Raw genomic sequence first — 25,436 nt, forward strand, 5'->3', positions numbered from 1 at the left:
CCGATGGTAGTGAGCTGACACAGCTGGGGAGGATTCTCCACGGCTTCCTATGCCCTCGACTCGGCCCCCAGTTAAAGAACAAACTTTTCTAACTTTTTTCAAAACTTTAATACAGTCGCAGCGTTCGACAGTTCTCCTCCCACACCCCCGGGGCGCCTCCTGTTGGAGACGCGTTCTTCTTCCAGCTCTCAAGGGCTGGGCCTGAGGAGTTGCCGGTGAGGCGGCTCTGCCCGCCAGGTATCCAAAGCTCGAGGCCGGGGGCGGGAGGGGTGGGCAGGAACCAGTCCCTAACCCGAAGCCCCGTCTAGCTCCGGCGGGCTTTCCCTCCCCTCCCCCATCCAGCATAGTTGCTTTCGCCCCTTTCCTCCCCAACCTCCACTGGGCCTGCCCAGAATGGGGCCTGGGTATATCCCGTCCGCAGGCGCGGGCACGCCTAAATCTCCTCCAGGAAGTCGGTGGGAAACAGCCCCACCTTGCGGCCGGTGTAGACCTTGACGTAGCCGCCGGCTTCATCTCCTTTCTGGACCACGATCTGAAGGAAGGATTAAAGGTTTAGTGAGGAGAGTGATCCAGGGAAAAGGTGGAAGAGGAGAGTAGGGGAGCCTGGATATATGCAGGCCTATCCTAGCCCCGTTAATGGCTTAAGATCTGCAAGGAGTATGGTTTGCCGAGGGACCTTGGGGCCTGGGGTTGGATTGGCGCACCAGAGCTACCTGGTCAGTTCTACCTACCTACCGACCTACCTACCGACCTACCTACCTATCATCTATCTGTATTTATTTTATATATTTTAAAAGATTTTATTTATTTATTTTAGAGAAAGAGCACGAGCAGGAGGGGCAAAGGGAGAGAGAGAAAGAATCTCAGGTGACTCCACCCTAAGCAGAGTCCACACAGGGCTCAATCTTCGCACCCTGAGATCACGACCTGAGCAGAAAGCTAGAGGTGGTTGCTGAACCCACTGTGCCACCCAGGAGCCCCTACCTGGTCCTTCTTGAGAGTGATCTGCCCAATTTCACGGTTTCCCACGAAGGATCTGGTCACACGGTGCACACGCTCTCCAGACCGGACCCGAATGATGAAGTTTGGAGGGAAAAATCCAACCTTCTCCCCTATTTTCCCCTAGAGGAGATGGTAGGGCGAGTCAGTCGTTCAGTCTCAGATTCTAAAGTCAAGTGATGTCCCACCCTAGCCTCAGCCATTTCTCTTACCCGCCACCACTCCTCATTGGAGTCATCAATGACTGTGATCTTCTCTCCAGGCCTGCGAGAGGAAGGGAGAGGCCTCTGAGATGTAGGGGGCTTACTTACCTATCTGGCCCAGGTCCAGCCCCAACAGGCTCCAAGCCTTGAGTGCCCCCGCTTTCCTTTCCCATTGGGAGCTAGGCTCTCCCCTCTCCACTCCCGGTGCATGCCCATCCCAGTCCTACGGCTTCTCACGGGAAATCCAGATCGTCCTTCTCCAGGGCTTTGAACCGATAAAGAGCCACAAAGTAATGAGACTGCTGGAAGCCAGGCTGCTTGTGCTGGGGGTGAAAGAAGGTGATGAGTCTCTGGGCTCCTCTGTCCCACACTGAGGGGCAGGAGTCCAGGGCAGGGGAATTCTCCAGACACACTACATTACAACTCTCTTCCAGGTCCCTGAACTATGAGGATTCTGTTGCGTGCATGCATGCATGCATGCGTGTGTGTGAGGTGGTGGAGGAGGCAGGTTAAGGGTGATGGGAACCCATGCAGTAAGTGTGAGCTTCTGCTGAGGCCATGAGTGGTGTCAGACCTGGGTTGGGGAGAGGACTGGGGTCCCTGCAGGGAAAAGGAATCTCACTTTGTCATCAGGTGTCTTCTTTTCAGCCTTCTTATTCCCTTCAGGGTTTCCTGGGATGGGAAACATCAACAAGTTGTCTCTAGCTACTGGAGGGTAGCCCCTCATTCTTTTACTCTTCTGTTGCAGAGCCTCTTTGATCTCCAAACCCGGCATGCCTTTTGGCCCTCCATCCTATATCACAACCAAGCCCCGAGGTAGGTAACACTCACCATCCTGGGTTTTGCCTTCCTCTGGTCTGGCAGACTCTGGCTCTTCTTCCATCATGGCTGCTAGAGGCTGGAGGGGGTACCAGAGTTAGGAAGATGCTCTCTTGGGAACTCACGCTTGTCCTGGCTCTCCAGCCAGGCCAGCCAACTACAGAATAATAGGATCTCAGGGTTGGAAGAACCCTTGGAGGAAACACCTAGTCCAACCACCAGCCTAATGCCTAAGCTTCCTGTAAAACATCTTGGTAGGTGGACCATCCACATTGTGCTTGAATGTAGCTAATGACAAGAGCTCACGACCTTACAAAGTAAGCCCATGCCATTTGAGGGTAATTCCCTAAATTAAACCTATTCGGTCTCCCTGTAACTTTTAGTAATTGGTCCTGATTTGGCCTCTGGAGCAATATAGAACAAACACAGTCCCCTTGAAGATCTGAGGATAGCTGATAAGTCCCTTCTGTCTCTTCTTCCCTAATTAGTCCCTTCAAATCACCCCCTCCCTCATGATGTTGTTTCCAGAATTTTCACTATGTCCATTCTTAAAAATACTCTAGTGTATAAGAAAAAAAAATGGGCAGCACAGTTTTTATAATTCCCTTAAGAGAATAGAACCTGAGTGTGCTTGCCTTTCTGGAAGCAGTCAAGTCACACTGCTAGGGCCTTGTAAATCATAGTTCATTCTACAGAAATCTCTAATTTGCACCCAACCTCCATATCAACTACTCTGAGGCCAATCCCTAGTTCTGTTTTTGTGCAGTTGGTTTTTTTTTGATCCAAGAACAGGCATATACATTTTTTCCTTACAAAATTTCAAATGACTGGTTTTGGGCTTTTCTTCTAGTCTGTAAGATATTTAAATATACTTTTTTTGTGTATAGGTTTTCCTTCCTAGGTTTCCCACAAACTTCAGGATAATACCATTTATATTTTCATTTGTATCAGTGAGAAAAACCTTCATAGGTGAGGACCGAGGACCAAATCATGTTATAAGGTATCAGAAATCTCCGTCTAGCTAGACACTCCCTAAAGGACCTGAATCCTTCGGGCACAGTCATTCATCCAATTTTAGGGATCCATCTAACTGTTATCCACATCAGTCCATCCTGGTTGTCCAGAAAGCTGTAACGATACGCTAACAAATTCTTTGCCAAACTGAATGCAAGTCTATGGCATTACCAATCTAGTAACCCTAATACAAAAGGAAATGAAGTTACTTTTGGCTGCTAGTCTGGTGCCTCAGTTTCCTTGTCTGTAGGATAAGTGAGTCAGACAAGATGATATTCATGGATCCTTCATGGATCTTCATGGTCCCTTCATGGCTCTAGAATTCTAATTACTTGGCATGATAAATTTGCTTCCCCAAATCCAAAAGTATGGCTCTTGCCTCTTTTCAGCAATGCTGGGGGTCTGGGACCTAGGCGTCAGTGGATTACGGTGCTTAATCTGACAATTTCAGAAGGGAGTTTCTGGAGAAAGTACATGCTATGGCAGGAGTTCTCAATCTGAGGCCCTCTGATATTATATGCAAAAATTGTTGAGTTATGTTCCACTTTAGGGGAAGAGAATCCCTGGCTTCTGTCAGCTTTCCAGAGAGGAGAGAGGACTTGCTGCTCCAGGGAATCTCTCAGAGGGACCTCAGAAGGAAAATATGGTGCTCACATTTTTCTTATCTGCCTGGCCCTTCTTCCGTTCCTTGTTTGCCATGATCACCCCAGTGCGCAGGGTTTCAAACACAGGATCATTGTGATTAGCAGCAGCTAGTGGGAATGGGAGGAAGAAAGAAGCCATTACTGTGGAAGCAGAGAAAGACCTGGAAGAAACAGAGACCTTCTAAATAAGGGAGAGGTGGGATGGAGTAGATGGATACGTGTGTGTGTGTGTGTGTGTGTGTGTGTGTCTAGAATTAGGGTAGGGTCAGCTGGGCATATCTAAGTCATCAATCTATAAAGAGCTCTAAAAACATCACTGGAAATGTCATGTGATGGAGAAAAATACTTAACAGCACTCCTTCCAGGCAGAGCACTTGTTGGAAAGACAACTGTGCGACTAAGTTGTTTGGGAGTTGGGGAATGCTCACAATCACTATTCTCCTTCTAAGGAGAGTGGTCCTTCAACTGTTGGCTTTTGTCCCATTGAGTGGCATGTGCAAGCTGGGGGCTGCCACCAGTGGGTTCTTCTTTTTCCCACCCATGCTCCTCATAAAGTTCAGCCTCTCCTCCAAATAAATGTTGAGTAAATTGTCAATGAATTTGTTTGTAAGGGGCACCAAATTATGAATCTGCCCAGGATGCCCACAGCTCTTGGTCTAGCCCTGAGGCTGGTATTACTCTGTATCAAGGATGAGGACAGTCAAGAATCCTTGTTCTTGCTTAGAAATAGTTTTACATATGAAGAGCCCAGATTTTGAAGCTAGGCAGATGAAAAAGTTTCAGTCTTGGCTCTCTGCCTCTTGCTAGCTGTGTGGAGCCCTCACTAAATCTTATCTCCCTCAGCTATCAAACAGGAATATTGACTCTGTATTCAAGTTGGCTAAAATATTAGGTTGAGAGAAAACCATGGGAAACGGAATCTTTCTGTTTCAGAATTTGGCTTCCAAATCTAGAAGTGGTGCTGGAGCCATGTCTAGCTTGCCCTTGCCCTCGGGTCCCACATGGAGCACTTACAGAGATCTTTGACACAAGCGTACTGCTGGTTGCTGTAGAGTGGGGAGCTATAGGCCCGATGGAAACCAGGGGGCTGTAGGATGGGATGGGAGAAAGCATTAGAGACAGCAAGGTATGACCCAGAACCCCATCTCTCCCATGAGCGCAATCCCTTCTTGGAGTAAGAAACGGGTTGAGAAGGAAAAAGCAGGGAAATGGATGTGATGACTTGGGAGGGACTGGAAGAGGGGAGCTTGGCTATGCGTTCTCTCCTTTCTACTTCCTCACTTCCCAGAGCCTACTCACGATCTTGCCGAAACATCTCTGCATCTCCACGTAGGACTGACAGTGCTCGTGAATGTTAGTTTTGCAGTTCTTACAGCGAAGCCCAAATTTGTTGTTGACTTGGGAGAGGGAAGAACATTTGGGTGAGGTTCTTGATCTCCCCTTCCCTTTGGAGCAGTGCTGCTACTCTAGCTCTCAGGTCCCTTTTCTTTCTAGGACCCAACACTATCAGTTTCTAATAGTGTTGTTTTTATTTTTTAAAGATTATTTATTTATTTGAGAGACAGTGAGTGCCCACAAGTGGGGGAGGAGCAGAGGGAGAAGGACAAGCTGACTCCCTGCTGAGCATGGTGCCCCATATGGGGCTCGGACTCAAGACCCTGAGATCAAGACCTGAGCTGAAATCAAGAGTTGGATACTTAACCAACTGAGCCCCCCAGGTGCCCCTTCAATAGTGTTTTCTTTTACGGTTTCATATATTTATTTGAGAGCTAGAGATCACAGAGGGAGAGGGAGAGAGAAGCAGACTCCCCGCTGAGTAGAAAGCCTGACTCCGGACTTGATTCTCCCTGACCCTGAGACCATGACCTGAGCTGACGGCACAACTTTAACCCACGGAGCCCCCAGGCGCCCCACTGATAGTGTTTTCTTAAAGCCACCTCTTGCCACAGCCTGTCTGCCATACAAATGCTCCTCTCCTGAGCCTGTTTCCCCACCTCCTGTCTTCAACATCACGCTCTCTCCACTTCCCTTCGTGACTCACGCACAATCATCCGGGCACAGACATCACAGAACTTGGGCTTCTTGAAGAAATGATCTTTGAATTTGTGAGGCTTGTCATTGACAAGTTTAGGAGGTTCTGGGGGGGGCTCCTCCTCCTCCTCTTCTTCTTCCTCTTCTTCCTCATAGATGTAGTAGATGGGCCCCCCACCAGCTCCCACTGCCTCCCCATTGGCCTGGGGCTCTGGGGGAAGCTCCATTTCCTTTGTTCCCCGAGACTCCTTCCTGAATAACTGCTTCAGCCGCTGTAGCTGAGGGAGGAAGAGGATGGGGGAGGGGAGGAAACCCAAAATTAAAAGAACTGTCATGCTCTCTAGAGCAGGTAAGGCTGAAGCTAACTAAACATTTTTCTAGTGTGGGCAAGGGGCACCCCCCAGGATTAGGAGTATTGGGGGCTGCAGGTGCTGGCTAGCATTCTGATGATGGAGGAGTCACATTCAAGTGAGATCAATTCAAGCATTCTCCAAGGGCTGTGGTGGCTTCCCAGCTCCCCACACCCGGGGGTCCCAGGCCCAGACTCACCCCACTTTGCCGAGTCTCTCCTGGCAAGGAGGGATTAGGGGACTCCAGCACCTCCTTTTCTGTCATCCTGCAAGAGGTTGGACCCCACTATTAAATCTAATCCCTGTCACTCTTCCTGTCCTAATTCCTGTCCCTCATTGCAGGGTGGTCCTTGAGTGGCCTTTGGGAGAAAGTTGGTTAAACAGAAATCCTTTCACAGGCTTATGGACAGAAAGATTCCATGGAGGTCCAGAGAAAAGCGCAACAGACTAAAGAACTTCCCAACTGGTTCCTCAAACTGATACCAAACCTTCCCCACCCTGAGGGGTAACCTGAGTTTCCAGCCCCAATACAGCGCTCAAAGCTGCATGGTTTAGAGAATTGCCTAGTTTGTTTCTCCTGGGAATCTGTGGGCAAGGGAGAGGTGACATACACCCTTCCAGATTCCCTTTCTTGAAGAGGTTCAATGTGTGTGTCCAGAAGCATGCTTGGAGGGATGGGCTGGGGACATTTGTTCACCCCTACCCCTTTCTTGAGTCCCAGGGGCCCAGGGCCTAGTTCCCAGCCTGCTTCAGTCCTTGGCTATTTTAAGTTTTCAGAGTAATATGAGCCTTTCCTTCTCTTACTACTCCATTCCCTTGACCCCACCCCCACCCCACCCGCCAATCCTCACTCTTGTCCTGGAGTCATACTTTCACTCCTAAAACCCTAACTACTCACAGGCCAAACTGAAGACACTGAAGGCTACAGAATGGGGAAGTTGCGGGGAGCAGTTCTGGCAATGGACAGAGGATGAAGAGGCAACTTACGTTTGGGATTCCCTAAGTCAGTCCACAGTCTGTGGAGGGAAGAGGGAGCCCCTGGGGTCTTGATGGTGGTGCTGGGGGAGGACTGGTCCTCTTCCTTGGGGGCTAAGCCCCCCCAGTACCCTCTGTACTCACACCGGCTACCCAGACGTTATTTGTAGACCTCCCAGTCTCTCGCCTTGGTGTCAGAGCTGAAATGACAGGGCTGGAGGAAAGTGGACAGCTGGGTGACACAGCTGACACAGAGAAATTGGACACGGAGAGGTCTGGGCTGGGCTGGACCCTAACTCCTCCCATCCCCCAGAGCTGCTACGCCCTGGTTTTTTATCTATGGTATACAGGTCAGTTCTGGCTGAATTCAAGAAGGGACAGTGTTTATGCCGCATACTCATTCAGGTGATTTTGGATGACAGAAGGTATAGATCAAATTGTACAGTTTTCCCCAAGGTCCAAACACCTCTCCAATTCTACCTTCCCTGGACCTACTTTAGGAGCTAGCTTTTGATTTTTTTAGCCGCTGTCTTCCTGTGGCCCTGTGTTTTCATACCCACAAACACTGATCTAACTCTACTTCAAACCTTTAGGAAGCAAAGGGCCAGGAACTGGTGAAGAAAGGAAAATTTCAATTCTCCGAGGTTTCCTATCAGCCAGACTAGATTGCATCCTTATCCACGGGTAGCTGAAAGGGTACCTTGCTGCCATCCTGAAAGGGAGTGAAGAACATGCATAGCACTGCTTTATTCCCTCCAGTGTGCCCAGGAACATCCTCCCATCCCCCATTCTAAAATCTTGTCCTCAGGGTAAAAAGAAATCTAAGAGCTACTGAAAAAAATCCAGGCTGGGATTTCTGAGAGGCTCTGGGGGAGTGCAGTGATGGTCAGGTAGAGATGGTATCATTCCGTCTACGGCCATACCACCCTGAACGCGCCCGATCTTGTCTGATCTCGGAAGCTAAGCAGGGTCGGGCCTGGTTAGTACTTGGATGGGAGATGGTATCATTCCCACTGGACAGAAGGCAGTTACCACACAGAGGGGTTTTATCTTCTCTAAGTAATGTCTGCCTCCCCGCAAGGACTGAAAACTTTTGTAAGACAGCTATGCCCCACACTTCTGAAATCATTCTGATTCCCTGATTCCGTCTCCCTCATCTGACGTCCCGGTATATGAATTTATGGGTCAGTGAGGTATCTGGCATTCTTATCTCACAGGGATGCAGCCTTCTACTCTGGGCTGTGACATGGCTGAAAGAGAAGATCCTCCCATCTCAGAGGACAGCCATTTGGATGTAGTCATGTAGTGCTGCTTTATCCCTTGTATCTGTAAGAAGTAAAGGATTACGTTGGAGGTTGGGTCAGACAAGCCTCAGAGGAGCCTGGCTAGAGATACTGCTATCCAGACCCAAGAGATTTCCAGGGTAATGTGCTTTGTCATTTCTGTCACTGCTCTTTTTCCTTAAGGGGTGGGTGAGATTGAATAGGGGTTGCCGGATGGCTCCTAATGGCTCCGGTCTGACAGGCTGTGCAACAAGAGGGCAGAGAGAGGAAAAGCTCCATCCATGGAGAGTGGGGGACTGTCTGCTTTTCACCTTTCTTCAGTTGTACAGGACAGGGACTGCTGAGCGTGCCTGGATAATATGGCATCTTGGCACTGCAAGTTCAATTGATGGAGCTTTTATCCTAAGAAACATCCACTTTGGGGCGCCTGGGTGGCTCTGGGTTAAGCCACTGCCTTCGGCTCAGGTCATGATCTCAGGGTCCTGGGATCGAGTCCCACATCGGGCTCTCTGCTCAGCAGGGAGCCTGCTCCCCTTCCTCTCTCTCTCTGCCTGCCTCTCTGCCTACTTGTGATCTCTCTCTGTCAAATAAATAAATAAAATCTTTAAAAAAAAAAAAAAAGAAACATCCACTTCTGTCCTGCCACGCAGAACACAATGGCTTTCGTTTTAAAGAAAGGCCCAAGTCCTCCATCCCTGAAGAGTTTCCAAAAGATCAGATTCTGGACATGTATGAAGCCACCATCTCAACCCAGTTTTGGACCTCACTCACCCCTCTCCAGACATGAGGACCCTATATGAGTATCACAGAATTAACACAGTGAAGGAACCTCAGAGGTAAGCTAGTTAGTCCAAGTCTCTTATTTTACTAACAAGGCCTCAGAGGTCTGGAGTTGAGAACTGATGTGCTTGATGAAACCACACTTACTGAAAGAGTGGGGGGAGCCCAGAACAAAGGTCCCACTGGAGACCCAGCCATCTCTCCAAATATTATGGGCAAGGAGGAGAATGGGATGAGGGAATACTGTTAGGAAGGTACGTGTACATATGCCAGCTAGGGAAAGCCATCCCAACCTATATGCGATCCCTCTAATAGCTGTGGAACTGTACATACCCAGGACCTCCAACCCCTACCCACACCAGGGCAGCAACAGAGAAACAAGGACTGACGTCCAGTGACAGATTTTTTTTTTTTATATTTAAAAACAAAATCAACCTCCCCCCAAGTAACCCCCCAAACAAACAAAAAATCAGATTAAATAAAATTTACAGTGAATATACCCAGCAAACATCTGTATGTGCAATTAAATACTGTCTGTTACTGTGGCACAAACCTCAAACAAACAATATACAAGTGTTCTGGGAGGTGGGGGGAGGCCTAAGTTTTAACTCTTTGGGGTTTGGGGAGACAAGATGGGGGACGTGAGAGAAAGGGGAAATCAATTTTGCATTTCTTAATTCTGTCCATATAAATATATTCATAAAGACCAGAAATGAAAAGGGAGCTTGGGATGGTAAGGAGATCGAATAGGGGAGTGTGGGACCCTCCCAAATCTACCTGACCAAAAAAATATGAAAAAAATTAATTTCATGGTGGGAGAAGAGATAAAAAATGGCAGAAGAGGATGGGAAGGAGAGGGAAGCAAGGAGGGGCCAACCAGGGAAAAAGAGGGGACCCATGGCAGGGGAGCGAGAAGGAGTCCAGTGCCATTGTGTCTGTTCCATCTTCATCCCCACTGTCTTAGGCTCCAGTTCAGTGTCTGTCACCTTCCTTTCTGCCTCTGTCCGTGGTCTGTCAGGATCCCTTGGCCCCCTCCCCAACCCCCCACTGCGCTGGTGCCTTCCCCTCCTCCGTTTATTGGGAGCTGGCTCGCTCCAGGATCCTCAGGTCATAGTTCTTTTTGGCCACTCGAAGTTTGAAGCGACTCACAGAGTTGTTGAGGCGAAGGGAGGCATTCTGGGCAGCCAGGGGGCTGGGAAACACAGCCACGATGGTGTACAAGGCAGCGAGGTCTGCATGGCGGCCGTTCTCAGCAGTCCCACTGTTGTCCCCCCCACCCCCGCCAGGCAGCCCCTGAGCATCCTTGAGCCACTGGATCTTGGCGCCAGACATGGCAAGCTGAGTGAAGAGTTTGTCCGCTTCGGTCCGAGTGATGCCCTCAGGGAGATCTGTCACCTCCAGCACCCGGCCCAGGACTAAAAGGGGAGGAGAAATGACATGGTTATGAGAGGACTAGTGAGCTCCCTGCAGAGAATTCTGCAGCCGAATCAAGTCTATTGACAGTGTCCTCAAGAGCCTGGCCTCACCCACCTTCCCCAAACCAGTGTAACACCCCACCATCTAGGCATCTAGGAGAAACAAAGAAAACTTTTCTTCTCTTAGACCAAGAAGAAACTGGGGGTCAGAATCCCAGATTTCTTCAGATCTGGAGACCTACACCTCATTTCTTGTGCCAAGTCAGTAGCCCAATCTGAAATATATCCCACAGTCATCCCCTTCCCAGAGATCCCTCTTCCTTATCATCTAGGGAAGTCCATTTCCCTGCCTTTCCTTGTTTAGCAAACCCCTCCAAATAGGGGTAACCTGAGAGATCTTGTATGCCTAGTGGGGAAGGCCTGCAGGGGGTTACTCTCCCACATTCTCTTGTCGAGCTTCTGCTGAAGAACTACGAGAACTACCAAGGCAGACATCCTAGATTGGAGTCAGGACCACTCCCACAAGACTCTCCTGTTAATAGGCTCAGCACCCCGAGCCATTGTATTATACTCAGTTTTTACCATCACCTTTCCCAAGACCTGAAATGGCCTGATAAGTACTGAGACACTTTAGTTCTCCAGTTTCTCCTTGCTCTTGAGTACAAAAGGGTCTTATTTCTACTCCACACCCTAAACTGGCTTTTCTCACTCATCCTAGGCTAGTAATGCAGGCTGGAGGGATGAGCACCTTCACTTGGGGATTCAGCATTTTGTCACTCACCGACATCTGTTGTCCCCAGGTCAGTCGAGGCAGATTTGAGTGCTTGTCTTTTGCTCCGGTTTCCATGCTTCAATCCACTCTGTCCCTTCAACATTTCAAAGATAACTCTTACCCCAGGTAAACAACATTACTGCCTTGCATCCTAATGTCTGTCTGAAAGATTAAGGAGCAGCACCTGATCCTGAGGATCTTGCCCAACCAGGCAGGCAGACTGGCCAGAGTGGCCACTGAGAAACAGAGTCCTTCTCCCTTGGCACTGGGGTCAGGTGGGAAGAATGAGTATGGGAGAGGGGTAAGTTCCCTCCCAATTTATTCATTCTCAATGTGCTATCTATCGCCTGGGCCCATGCCACTGGTTGAGGTGGACGGCTCAGAGATAGGGGCCTGGATGAGAAGAGGGATTTGATGGTGCACACCCTTACCTGGTGTACCGTGTAAGTTGACTGGCCATGGAGCAAGGGAGGGCAGATAGACAGATTGTACTGCAATGGCTGGCCCAAGAGGGAGTAGCGCCCATCACCTAGGGAGAAAGGACAGATGGTTTTCTGGGAGTTAGAACTTCATGATACAACTTTCATGAGACTTCAGCGGGCTTTGGAGATAGATGACAACAATGCATACTTTTCCTACTTTTTCTATGATAGGAGTGCCCAGGTGACTGACTGAAGAGTTGTCTCTCTTCCTAAACCCCACGGCTGTCAGCTGTATCTCAGGCAAATGAGGCTTTTAAGTTCCCTCACCCTTGAAGAAGAGCTCTGTCCACTGCAGACAAAAGACCCTGGGGGAAACCTACAGACCCTTATGAATGTCTTTCCTTCCTTCCTTCCTTTCTTCCTTCCTTTCTTCCTCCCTTCCTTTCTTACTTTTTAAAAAAGTAATCTCTATGCCCAACGTGGAGCTTGAGCTCAAACCCTGAGGTCAAGAGTCATATGCTCTACCGCCTGAGCCAGCCCAGTGCCCCGAATTTCTTATATAGATCCTCCTACCCCAAATCCAGGGCTCAAGTGTCTGACTCCGGTTGAGTGGCAATACAGTGAGTAGATAAGAACACAGGCTTGGAGCCAAACTGCCTAGGTTCAAATCCTGGCTCTGTGACTGGAAATGAGAGCTTGGGTACCTTTTCTATTCATCAGTGTTGAAGGTTGAGTGAATACAAGACACGCAAAGCACTTACAGTCATGCTTTGTACACAGTAAGCACCATAAGTGTTACTTTATTGTTGATAAATGCTAGATTTCAGAGTACTCTGAAGTTTTTAAACCATATTTTCATCTGGTTTTCACTACTGCTGCAACAGCCAAGACAGAAACAGATAAAATTATTTCCATCTTATTTGGATCAATCCCATTTTATAGATTAGGAAACTGAGGTCTGGTTCCAAGCTTAAGTAACACACTATCACCTGGGTCTTCCCACTTGGGAATGGGCTGTGAAGGGCAGCAGCCAGCCCTATTCTAATCCCTTACCCTGTGCTGGACCCCCAGGCCGGGGGAACTGTGTGAGGACAGGAAGGGGACTGAGTCCTGTGCAGACATTGCTGAGACTGGTGACAGGAGAGGGTGCTGGAGACTGCGTAGGAGATGTGACGGGGCTGCTGCTCATTTGAGTGCTGGCCTGTGGAAGAGAGAGGCACACATATCATACATACAGCAAATATGACCTTCTGGATATTCCTATGGCTTGGCTTAAAATTCATCTCACTCAGAAAACTTCTCTTGCAGAGCTTTGTCAAAGTCAGATTGCTCCTTCCAACAGCCCCCACAGTCCCTAATTAATGTGTATTAATAATTAATGTATTTTGTTAAAATATTTTTTTATTTATTTGAGAGAGAAAGGGAGAGTGAGTGTGGAGTAGGGAGGAGCAGAGGGAGGAGGAGAGGGAGAGAAGTACAGAATCTCAAGTAGACTCCCTGCTGAACTCAGAGCCCCACGATCCTGAGATCATGACCTGAGCCAAAATCAAGAGTTGGATACTTAATGGACTGAGTCACGCCAGTGCCCCGATCTGTATTATTTTAATATCCATTTTTTGACACAGTGTTTTAAGTATGTGTCCCTTAGAGCTTAGGTTCCTTGCAAGCAGATCTAATGATTCCCCCCGAAGAGTACCCAGGGAAACTCAAGTAGAAGAGGCTGCTCACTCAACGGCAAAGATTATTCTCCGAGAAGAATCTGGTCTCCTCCTTGCCAAGACAATGCTGGGCTGCAGGACTCACCTGGGGGTTACTCTCAGGATTGTATAGGTCTCCGGGTTTCTGCCCACGCTGGTCCATGCTGTAATATTTACAGTGACTCCACTGGACCATGGATGGGTTCTGGGGAGGCTGGGGTCCATTAGGGACATTCAGCTGCATGACCACCACGCCTGGTCCAGAAGGTGACACTCCTGAGTCGCAGGAAGAAAGGAATTAGTTGTCAATTCAAACTGTATTTTGACCTTCCGACTAACCCTGAGTGTGAAAGCCAGTAAGCAATCTACCCACTCGCCTCAGGGTCACTTAAACTGTGTCTTGTCAGGAATCTGAGATAGTTGCTGATTTAGTGTCTGACTCCCCTCTCCCCAAACCAGTGAAAAGTGTAAGTGGAAGAGACATGGGTCCCCTAGCCTTCACCTGGTGAGGGGCACTTTGGTATGCTTGGCAGAAAACTACTTCATTCTGTCAAAGTTGGGTATTACCAAATGCCCAGGTCAGATTGCTTAAATGTCTGGGCAAGGTATAGGTCCCAGCCTGGGGCTTGGGCCAGGGCTGCAGGCATGTGTAGGCTTTTCTGGTAATGGCTGCAGATAGGTCAGTGATCTCTGGTTGCTCTGGAGAAGATGAGTGCACACCGCTACCCTAAGCTAGGCCAATAACTGTTTGAAGTGGGAATGGCATGAAGCTGTATGTCATATTTGGGAAATGACAAATAATTCAAGGTGCTGAGGCATAGGGATTGTGTAGGGGAAGTAGGAGATGAGATATGTTCATTCATTTACTCAGCATTTATTGAACATTTACTCTGTGCCAGTTCCTACGCTGGGTACTCGGAGTACAACAAACAAAAGTGTCCTTGCCCTTACAGGATGGACAGTCTATCAGGGAGTCACACATTAAGCCAACAGCTAGTGTCAGAGTTTGAAGCACTTTCTAGTAAGGATCTTTATCCTGTAGGTGTTGAGAACAGAACTCCATAGAGCTAACTCAAGTGGCTGGATGCAAAACAGCTGAAGGGAGGGAGGGACCAGAGGCAGGAAGACGGATTAGAAAGCCACAGAAAAAAGAAAGATGATGTTCTGAATTAGAGCTGTGATGGCGGCAACTGAGTGGGAGGGTCAGACTCTCTGAAGGTTTCGCTGACAGGCTCAGATGACTGGATGTGATCCTGAGGTTTTAGCACAGACAACCATGGGTAGCCTTACCCTGTCACAAGCTGGGGGAAGCAAAGAGCTCAGTGTAAAAGAACATTAAGTCCTGAATCATCTTCACGGTGAAAAGCAAGGTAAGGGACCAGGGAGAAGCAGTCTGAATGACAGTCCCTGCTGGAAGGGACGGGCAGGAGCTCTGCTTCTCCACAGGGGACTGTCCAGCCAGAGCATCTGCTCTTGACTTCTGAGGTGAGATCTCTGATGGGGGACAGGCTAAGTCCATGTGTGTGTGGCAGGAGAGAAATGGGACTGGGTGGCTAGCCTGAAAACCTGCCGCAGTGCTGCCACTGTCATGGCTCAGTGCTCTGAGGTTGCCACTGCTGCCGTTGTCACACTGCTTCCTGGGACGGAAAACGCTGCAGCCTCTGCCCTGGGCACCAGTCATGCTGAGAAGTGAGCATGATTGCTTTTCTCAGGTAGCATCGGTCAAAGGGAAGGAAAAGAAGCGGCGGGAGGCCTGAGAGAGCAGCTCTGGAGACACAGCATCTGTCGTGCCCTATTCTCCAGTCAATTTGTGGCCCCCACCCTCTGGGTTCATCTAATCAGAGAGCACAAATACTCAGAGCGACAGGCTCGCCTCTGCCCATCCTCTGCCACAGGGGACAGGGTATTCATCAGCATGGCTTGTAGAAGGGCCACCAGAAAATCGAATAGTTGTGGAGTGTCATACATTTAACAACTCCCCCCTTACTATAATTGCTCTGGGCATTTTCTTTCCCCATCCAAAGAGCCCCACCTGCTCCAACATCCTCTACCAACAAAATTGCAATTGACCTTATTCAAACACCTCATTGCTACCTGAGGGGGCCAACGCAAAAATAATCAAATCTACAGCTTTCTAGAAGGCAGCTCATAATCTGAGCCTAGTGCCTCAGGCCAAGAAAGGGTGGGGGGAACATGTGAGTGTGTAGGGTATGGGCATAAGCAAGGCAGTGGAAGCTCTTTCTAATACCAACATGTAGCCATAAGGAGCTATTAGAGGGCTCAAGGGGAGGGGGAAAGAGAACAAAGTCTTCATATTATTTTCTCTGATCCCGACAAAACCAAAGCTAGGGTTTCAGTCCCAGCCTTGGTCCTCCTCACACTAAGCCCTCCCCCGCTGGCCTGGAGCATTGTTCTTTCACTGAGCCGGGACACATAGCATTACACCGCCCATGAGCTGATTTTTATGCTTCTCTTCCTCAAGCCAAAAGCAGGTGGCATCCGTTAACAGCTGAACTGTCGCTACTTCTTAATGGACGTGGCAATAAAAAAAAAAAAAAAAAAAAAAGAAAGAAAGGAGAAAAACCACCCTACTACCTAGTGACAGCACTTCCATGTAATCAGGTTGGGGGAAGGAGCCTGGGTTGAAGCAGGAAGGGGGAGAAGGGGCTTGAATAAGGAAATCAATTTCAGCCTGAAAGCTCTGAAAGGAGAGGGGACGTGTGAATGGCTTTTTAAGTGGCATCATTAAACCTGGGCAGAAAGGTCGATTGGGCAGAGCAAACCGCATAAATACAAACAGATGACATTTATGTCTACCAGAATTGGTTTTTGTTTAGTTGTTTTTTTTTTTTTCCTAAATCGCTGAGATAGAAGACTGATAAGCCTTCTTCCTTACCATGAGGAATCAAATCTATGGAAAGGAATGTCCAGAAAAATAATATCCACAGGCATCTTTCCCATATTACAGGATACAATCCAATAGTACCTTAGTGTTTTTCTCCTTTTTGGGGGAAGGAAAGGAATATCTTCAGTGGGTGGGGGAGGAAAGTGTTTGTCTTGCTTTGGAATCCCCTCAGCTACAAAATGAGCCAGTAAGTCTGTGAGAGGCTATCTCTGTACATATGACACTCCGGCCAATGCGCTGTGTCCTGTGAGCGGGGAGTCTGTGTGTATCACAGCCATTTCATGTCTGTGTGCCTCCTCTGCAGACAAGCTCCTCTGGAGAAACCTCAAGGGGCCATAGGCCATCATTTCAGTGGGAAGAAAAGTGCTTCCTGGGGTTATAGTGCTGTCTAATATCACAGTGGAGGAATTAAGGTCGAGGCCTGGGGGTACAATGGACAACTACAAAAATGTATTAATAAGCCTGAACAGTTGTTCCAGGAACAGCCAATCTTAATCCCTGCCTTTATTTTTGGAAAAGTGACCATGTTGCTACATGGGAAAAGGGCGGGTGAATGTCCTCTGAAGGTGACATAGCAGCCCTTGTGGGCTATGTTGGCTTTCTATCTTCCCAGTAAAGGGTAAACTGAAAAGGAAGGAAGAAGCAACACTTGTTTTTTTCTTCCAGCTCCTCTTATAATTCCAAAAGCAGAGACTGAAGACTTTTAAAATCAATGATATGGTGAATATGGTCTCTTAGGTGACATGGGTGGAACAGAGGGTCCCATCACCTAGGAAAAGTACAAGGGATCAGTCAGAGGAGCCTAAGATCCATCAATCAGGGTAGTTTGGAAGAAAGGACATATAACAGAAGATTCTGAAATAAGGGAACTAGAAGATGAAGAGGGCTTCATCCGTTTCTATTGATTTGGGAAGAGCGCTTGTTTGGAGGTTCTAGCAGGGCAGAGATGACCTCCTTTCAATCCCAGCCCAGACCTCTAGTGCTGCCAACTTTCAGAAAAAGAGCTGTTCCAGTTTGCTTAACCCAGCATTAAGTCTGGAGTAAGTGGTGAAAAATTCTTCTCACTTGCTTTGTTTTGGATTTGAAGACCTTGTATTTGAAGATGAAGAGATACAACCACAGAGACCCAATACATACACTGAGATACCACTAAGGATTCACATAAAAATGCACATACAAATATACCCATATGCACATGCCCACACTTGTTTTAACAAACAAGAGAGAAAATGCCCTGGAGTAGCAACCACCACCAGAGGCTACAGGGGTTCTTGGAGCTGGTTTCTACAATTTCCATATCCCGCTGGGAATTTCAAGATCACATGCCGCTGGCGGACACTAGGAGAAAAAGCTAGAGAGACCAGTAACGTAATAAAAGGGGAAAGGCTGTTGAATTTAAAACCTCTCAGCCTGTGAGACAGTCATGTTTGGTCTGAATGAAGGGAGAAGTCATTGCTCCTTGAAGGTAAGAACTGATCATGTCTTATGAACAAGACTAATTCTGGAATCCACTCCACAGCATTTAACACCAGAGTGCAAAAACTCTTAGGTGAAAACCTTATTTCTAAAATGGGGAAAACTGTCAAAATACTTCCTTCTCACCAGAAGAGGGCACTCTGATATTCCCACAACAGAGGGAAATGGGGATGTCTGGAGACTGCATTAAGACCTCTCGGGGCGTGTGGGTGGCTCAGTGGGTTAAAGCCTCTGCCTTTGGCTCAGGTCATGATCTCAGGGTCCTGGGATCAAGCCTCGCTTGTGATCTCTGTCAAATAAATCTTAAAAAAAAAAAAGATACCACCTCTCAACCCTCTCCCCTCGCCAGGCTGGAGAACCTCTGAAACTGCTTTAGCTGCAGTGTAATGCTATGCCAGAGTGGGGTGAAAGGGCTACAAACAAGGGTGTTGGGAGAATTCCTGGCAAAGGCGGAAAGTGAGAGGCTGCGTGGCATCAGCCTATTCACCTGACAGTGGCTGCTTCAAAGATGGTCTTTAGCTATTGACCTGATAGTCATTTCTTTCCCACTGGAGGGGAAGGAAAAGAGTACAGAGACCTGCTGAAGGTGTGATATTGAGGGTGCAGGATGGGTTATGAAGAAGCAAAAGACCCAAGTTCAAGGTCTAGGATTTTGACTTCAGGCAAGTCATTTATCCTCTTCAAGTCCTAAATCTCGTCTTCACAGAGTTGTGGTGAGAATTAAAATGACACAATGTATGTGAGCATATATGAAAAATTGCCAAACAAATCTAAGATATGACTTAAAAAGCATTTTATCAGCCTCCCTCACACTCCCAACAGAAAAGTAAAGCTGTCTATAGGAAGAATGAGTGCAACAGACAAAGGTAAACACTTCATGTCTCAAAGGCATGAGAGCAGTGAGTGTAATGCTGGATTCAGGGAGGAAAAAAAAAGTAAGAAAGAAAGAAAACAAGGAACCCAATCAAGGATGTGGCTTCCCGGGGATGGAGACAGGGCAACCAGCCTTACCTCTCAAGAGGTCAACTTCAGCACCCCTGGAAAACACCAGTAAGGACCCTGGTCTTTCCTCATGGTGGCGCTACACTGGGAACAGAGCCAATCCCTTAACTGTCTTGTCGTTCCTGGCTCTAGAGCACAATCCCTTTAGCACTGTTTGCTCTGGCCGGTACCCGAGACCTCCAGTTCTTTACCCTCTTACCTGAGTACTGCTGTGGCATCTGTGGTGGACTGCAGGGAGAGGGAGACTGAGGCATCTGGTACTGCTCAGTGCCGGGAGGTTGCAGAAAACCCACAGAAGGGCTGAGGGGTGGAAAAGAGAGTAGGGTTAAAGTGGGAGAGGGAGGAGCACAGCTCCTGGCAAACAGCTGCTGCTTTCCGGGCCTCCCCTGTGGGAAGTACAGGCAGCAGCCAGTCATTCCCAGACCAATTTGCCGTGCAATTTCTAAAATCACTCATCAGTTCAAAGTTAATTATATATATTTGTACTTGATCATCTTTCAATTAGGAAGCTGCTAATCAGTGCTACAGATGGAATGTTAGTGACACATGCTCTTCCCAACAGTGTGGAAACACCAGACACATACACGTGCACACATGCGCGCGCGCAAACACACACACACACAAACACACACACTCTGAAAAACACAAAGTGCCAGAAACAGACATACAGTGCCAGAGCGAGACGGGTGAAAAAGAACTAAGAAGGTGTCTGATTGAGGATATTTACACAATGGCAAACAGAGTTACCTAAAGACAAATGGGGAATTCCCCCCAGTACTCATGATAACATGGAGACATACATACAAAAAGAGAAGTGAACATACATACTGTGAGAAACACAGACATACATATAGGTAGGCCCAGACTTGACTTCTAGTTCTAACTAGCTCTTCTTCTAACCAGCTCTACTTCTAACTAGCTGGTTGACTTTGAGTATGTTTCTTACCTAGCTGGAATATTCTCATTTATAAAAGAAGGGAGAAAATATAAAAAGGGGGAGTGGAAATAAAATAAAAAGAGTAAAAAATAAAATATTTTATTTAGTTTATATAATAAATATATATATAATTAAAAATAATATAACTAGGGACGCCTGGGTGGCGCAGTTGGTTGGACGACTGCCTTCGGCTCAGGGCGTGATCCTGGAGTCCCGGGATCGAGTCCCACATCAGGCTCCCAGCTCCATGGGGAGTCTGCTTCGTTCTCTGACCTTCTCCTCGCTCATGCTCTCTCTCACTGTCTCTCTCTCTCAAATAAATAAATAAAATCTTTAAAAAAATAAAAAAATAAAAATAAAAAAAATAATAAAAAAATAAAAATAATATAATTATTTTATTCTAATATTAGAATAAAAAATAAAAAGAAATAAAAATATTTCTATCTATTTATTTATTTGACAGGTGAGAGAGAGATCATAAGTAGGCAGAGAGGCAGGCAGGTGGGGGGGAAGCAGGATCCCCACTGTGGAGCGAGCCCAATGTGGGGCTCAATCGCAGGACCCTGAGACCATGATCTGAGCTGAAGGCAGAGGCTCAACCCACTGAGCCACCCAGAGGCCCCTGGACTAAATATTTCTAAGGTGGCTTTGACCTCTAAAATTCTATCAGCTATAACCTATACTATGATACACACACACACACACAAGCAGACACACAGAAAAAGACAGAGATTCATCCATGGATATAAACAGAGGTACACAGAAAAATTTACATATATATATACTCCAAATTGCCTCTTTTAATGATGAGCAGTCTCTATACCATAGTTCTAAATCCCACTGATTTGAAAAACTGGTAAGAAAAACAAAAAAACTGGGGACATCATAAAGCCTTTGTCTCTGAAGCAGGAATTTTTTTTTCTGCTGATCAGTTCTTATTCAAATGTCAAAACAGTAAAGAGAAAAGAAGAATGAACTCCCTCATAGTCTACCTGCTTTAGGGCACCACTGGAATCTTAACCCCTGCCCTTCTTTTCTTAGGTCACTGGAAAGTTGCGGAAGGTCTATGGGAGATGTGCCCCAACTCTCTGGGAGTCCTCACCTTGTACCGTTCTGCTGAGTGGGTGGGATCACGCTGTAGTACACTGGTACGCCCCCTGCTGGGAGGCCCCCTTGCACAGACTGGCTCGCAGGGACCAGCATGGGTTGCTGGAAAGGCGGCTGGACCACATTTTGCGAGTCATTACCCACTGGGACCTGGGCAGAAATAAGAAAAGAATGACCACTTGTACTCCTAATGAGCTCATCCAGAGAATGGCCAAGTAAGTCATCACCAGACCAGGACACTGACTTCCTTCCCTACCTTTACAGACTCCTCCTACTCTCCTCATCTGCCTAAAGGAAATGCGTACAGAGCTTTCTGCACTTCCTTCTTTTCCAAACACCTCCCTTGGGCATCTGACATAGAGAAAGGAGCCTGACTTCCTTTAGATCCTAGTTTTCTGGGCTATATACTCATTTGCACAGCTATATAATAAAGACCAAACAATTTAAATAAAGACCATCTTCTCAGACTCTCTGGGCTCTCAAAGGAAAAACACCTACAAAATCTAGGGGGAAAGTGAACAGTATTTTAGTGTCAGAGTTGTCACACTGGATGACATGGGAGACTGTCCTCCTTTTCCTCATCCCAAGGACTGGGTGATCTTTCCCAGTGCTGAATGCACCCACTTGGTAAGAAGGCAGTGGAGTGTACTGAACCACCAGGCCTTGCATCTGGCCCCCCATGCTGCTCCTCTGGTTGCTGAGCAGGCCCTGGTTCTGTGGCTGCTGGACCCCAATCATGCCTTGGTAAGCCGCTTGCTGCTGGTTAGGCATCATGGGCTGTAAACCTAGGGACAGGCAAGGCAGAGAAGACATTAGCATGTCTCAACAATGTTTAGGAGGTCACACTTGCTCAGTGATTTTCTTTCTCCTGTCTATTTCACCTTTTCTTTTTCTGGAGATCCTAGGTCCCTCTTGGGACTAATCATTCCTGTGCCTTTTTAAAAACAAAAACAAAAACAAAAACAAAACCAAGGAAGGTACTTCTTGTCTTTGTCCTAGTCTCTGCCCTTCCCCTATTTAATGCTCCCCTACCCCAGCAGTTCCTCTTACCAGGCTGCTGGGATGGCTGAGGCAGCTGCTGACCACGTTGGGGGCTGTAGGCCACCGGGTGAGACAGAGGTCGGTATTGCTGGTTGGAATTAGGATACTGTCCAGGGGGATAGTAAGAAACCTGGATCTATGGTGAAAGGAAACAGATATGTGAGATGCTTCCTTAAATTCAACCCCAACATCGCCAACTACGCATCAGGGTCTGGGCGCCTAGGTGGCTAAGTCAGTTTAAACACCTGACTCTTGATTTCAGCTCAAGTTATAATCTCAGGGTCGTGAGATCAAGCCTGAGTTGGGCTCTGCACTCAGCACAGCACCTGCTTGAGATTCTTTCTCTCCCTCTGTCCCACCCCAGCCCCCAAATAAAAAAAAAATCTTTAAACCAATAAATCAATAAATGCTTCAGCATCAATGGTGAGAAATCTGTAAATAGAGATGTTTTTGGACCTGCAATTGCAACATTAATAAACAAGTTTGAAACAGAACAGGAATGACTTATGTTATACAGAAGGATGACCTTCTGACTAGAAAGACAACACTCAAGTGCAAGGTGGGGAAATGGAAGTGGGGACAGGTATCCCCTCTGATCTACGTAAACTAGATGAGGAAAGAAAGATTATTAATAGTGGACAAACTGACTTAGTGGTTTAAGGTGGGAGCCCGTGCTGCTCACCTGTTGAGGGGGCTGCATGTAGCCCTGGGGCGGCAGAACTTGCTGAGTAGGTGGCACATGACTAGAAGGGGAATAGCTGGACGTGGGGAGGGGCTGTCCCGTAGAAGCCATAATGAAGCCAGTCGGCTGGGGGTGCTGGGAGATAAGTGGGGGCTGGAACAGAGCTGAGGATGGGTCAGCTGCTTCAGTAGAACCTTGGCGGCTAAGGCTCATTTGTCCAAAGGGGTTGCTGAGGTCCTCTGCCTGTTGAGACAGCAAGGGAGACTTGAGGACTCAAGTCATATTAAGACCCCTGTATTTGGCTTCAACACAAAGACAGACAGAGCAACCCTCTCTATAGCCTTCTTTATTTACACCAATTTGGGATACTCCTGTCTCCATTCTCTGGGAGGCAGTTTTTAGCCCTAAGCCTCTGTCATGTGGTGTTTTTTTTTTTTTTTTTTTTTAAATAAAGATTTTATTTATTTATTTGAGAGAGAGAGACAGTGAGGGAGAGCATGAGCGAGGAGAAGGTCAGAGAGCGAAGCAGACTCCCCATGGAGCTGGGAGCCCGATGTGGGACTCGATCCCGGGACTCCAGGATCACGCCCTGAGCCGAAGGCAGTCGTCCAACCAACCGAGCCACCCAGGCGTCCCTCATGTGGTGTTTTTAAACTGCTGTGAGCTGGGGGTGCCTGACTGGCTCAGTCTCTTGATCTAAAAGTTGTGAGTTCAAGCCCCACACTGGGTGTAGAGATATTTAAAAATAAACTCTTTAAAAAAAAAACTGCTATTAGGGGTGCCTGGGTGGCTCAGTGGGTTAAAGTCTCTGCCTTTGGGTCAGGTCATGATCTCAGGGTCCTGGGATAGAGCCCCGCATCAGGCTCTCTCTGCTCAGCAGGAAGCCTGCTTCCCCTTCTCTCTCTGCCTGCCTCTCTGCCTACTTGTGATCTCCCTCTCTGTCAAATAAATAAAATCTTAAAAAAAAAACAAACCAACCCTACTATTAACTGAACGGGTGTCTGAGGCCCAACTCCAGAATAAGACTCCTTACCACATGTGAGATGACAATGGCCACTCTCACTATGACTTTAATCAGAATTAGTTCTGGAGAGATGGGAGCAAAAACACAACTTTCTATATATATAGAAAAGATAGGACAAACTAATTAGGGTTAAAAAAAAGATTGTTAAGTCCTCCATTTCCTGTGCCTCCCTCATGTCTCTAACCATACAAAAGGCTTTATGTTGCCATAGATCCTGTTTTTATAATAAAGGACCTAAATAACACCTTGAGTGGACTAGGGATGGCTAGGTTCATGTGGCTACTCAGCTTTGCCTATCCAGTCAAAGGACTAGTGGGCTCCCCCTCCTGCTGTTTACCTCCTTCCTCCCTCCTCTCGAGGTCATTTCCACCTCTGTTCTCTGACACTTGCCTAGAGTTCTCCTGCCCTTCAGGAACGACTTCCAATTCTCACCTCTGAAAGGAGGCCAGGCTGAGTGGCTGAGCTGGAGGGCAAGGAGACTGACAGGCTAGTCTGTAATTGCCTCCTCTCTCAGCCTTCTTCTCTAAGCAGCAAGAGAGATGGACGGTGTTCCACCTCTCACTTACATGATGATAGGTCAGAATTTGTTAACTTCCCTGTTCCTTCTGCTTCCTGGACAGTAATTCACACACACACACACTCACACACACATGCATGCAGAGGCACATGCACACACACGCACGCAAGTGTAAGAACAGGACTTCTTTTGAAAAACAAACTAGTAGAAATAAATGACAATGCTTTCCTATGGTTTCACTTAATTTTTAGGAATCTGATCTTCAAGTTAGCTGTTTCACTACCTTAGTGGGCAGGGATAGGTAAGAGGACTAGACTGCAGATTTTTTTGAGGACCATATTCCAGAACTTTTCAGAATGGAGATGAGAGATGGAAGGAAAGAGGGGATTCTAGTGAAAAATCAGACCATGTGATACACACACACACACACACACACAACCAGGGTTCTCATAATCATGACAGAAGTTAACAACTATGAAGTAAATTAGGCCTTCACAGGATTTGTAGGGAGGGTACAAACAATTAAAACAGCATGTGCTATATGCACTGGAAGTGGCTATTTTTTAATATAAAATAACACAGTAAGGTAGAGGAACATTTTAGGTTTTTAACCAGTAAATGCCAGAGAATTCTGCAATTGTGCTTTTATCTTCAAAAAAATTATAGAAAACCAGCCTACACAAGATAAACTGGGTTCTGCGAGTTCATACACGTCCAGAGAGGGGGTGAGATGAGGATGCATACGGGAGAGTGATGAGAAAGCCCAGGTTAGAGCAATATCCCATTCTGTCCCCCGCCTGAAACTCTGCTCCTGTCTTACACTTAGGCATCTTTTGATGCCTAAAGTGCGGTGATGAGGCCACGGCAATGGAATATAGTTCAGCCTGTGCTAGTCCTTTGCTTAAGAAGAAACGCCTTTTAACATGGCCCTCCTGAAAGCGCAATTACTTTGTCCCAGATGGACCCCACAGACGTACCACAGATACAGGCCACACATGGACATGACATAGAGGGGAACAGAGTTTATACCATGTTGTACTGCTGGGGCGGAGAGACTGGCAGAAGGACTTGGGGACAGGAGCCTGGAGAGAACTGAACAGGCTGCGGAGAGGGCTGCAGAGCCGGGACTGGCTGTGGACCAGCAGAGAGGCATGTGGAACAGGAAAGAGAAAAGGGAGGTACAGGGAGAGGTAGGGGGAGGGGAGCAGAGGCAGGGAGGGAAAGGGGAGGAACAACACGGTTATTCATAAAAAAAAAAAATGTCACGTGAATAGCGAGGCCGCTGAGCAGACTGGAGAGCAAGCCCAGGATAGCTGACGGCTTTGGGATCTCTGGCAAACA

The 25,436-nt window shown here is 47.5% G+C and overlaps 2 protein-coding genes across 21 annotated transcripts in view; both read right to left on the reverse strand.

Annotated features, from left to right (window-relative positions):
- Positions 1 to 361: 361 nt before the first annotated feature.
- STAC3 (SH3 and cysteine rich domain 3) lies at positions 362 to 6,850 on the reverse strand. Its single transcript, XM_044226641.1, has 11 exons — positions 6,260 to 6,850; positions 5,721 to 5,988; positions 4,979 to 5,076; positions 4,694 to 4,766; positions 3,690 to 3,787; positions 2,034 to 2,100; positions 1,825 to 1,874; positions 1,440 to 1,525; positions 1,212 to 1,263; positions 985 to 1,122; positions 362 to 532 (listed from the first exon to the last, which is right to left on the reverse strand). Exons 1-11 carry the CDS (start codon positions 6,323 to 6,325, stop codon positions 434 to 436), a joined length of 1,095 nt encoding a protein of 364 aa, XP_044082576.1. The 5' UTR covers positions 6,326 to 6,850; the 3' UTR covers positions 362 to 433.
- Positions 6,851 to 9,511: 2,661 nt separating this feature from the next.
- Positions 9,512 to 25,436, reverse strand: part of R3HDM2 (R3H domain containing 2) — a 162,553-nt gene continuing 146,628 nt past the window's right edge. For 13 of the 20 annotated variants that reach the window (XM_044227336.1, XM_044227332.1, XM_044227329.1 and 10 more), the window contains 11 exons: positions 25,125 to 25,226; positions 22,555 to 22,797; positions 21,882 to 22,008; positions 21,456 to 21,616; positions 20,827 to 20,981; positions 18,987 to 19,087; positions 13,511 to 13,680; positions 12,761 to 12,908; positions 11,717 to 11,814; positions 11,295 to 11,379; positions 9,512 to 10,513 (listed from right to left, as the gene is read on the reverse strand). In XM_044227336.1, coding sequence (XP_044083271.1) covers positions 10,173 to 10,513; positions 11,295 to 11,379; positions 11,717 to 11,814; positions 12,761 to 12,908; positions 13,511 to 13,680; positions 18,987 to 19,087; positions 20,827 to 20,981; positions 21,456 to 21,616; positions 21,882 to 22,008; positions 22,555 to 22,797; positions 25,125 to 25,226 — 1,731 coding nt within the window. In that variant the 3' untranslated portion in view covers positions 9,512 to 10,172. The remainder of the gene's footprint in view (positions 10,514 to 11,294; positions 11,380 to 11,716; positions 11,815 to 12,760; positions 12,909 to 13,510; positions 13,681 to 18,986; positions 19,088 to 20,826; positions 20,982 to 21,455; positions 21,617 to 21,881; positions 22,009 to 22,554; positions 22,798 to 25,124; positions 25,227 to 25,436) is intronic. The other 7 variants (XM_044227341.1, XM_044227338.1, XM_044227337.1 and 4 more) reach the window with 1 other exon arrangement.

The sequence above is a fragment of the Neovison vison genome, chromosome 12 (genome assembly GCF_020171115.1).
Source record: "Neovison vison isolate M4711 chromosome 12, ASM_NN_V1, whole genome shotgun sequence".
NCBI classification, from domain to species: domain Eukaryota; kingdom Metazoa; phylum Chordata; class Mammalia; order Carnivora; family Mustelidae; genus Neogale; species Neogale vison.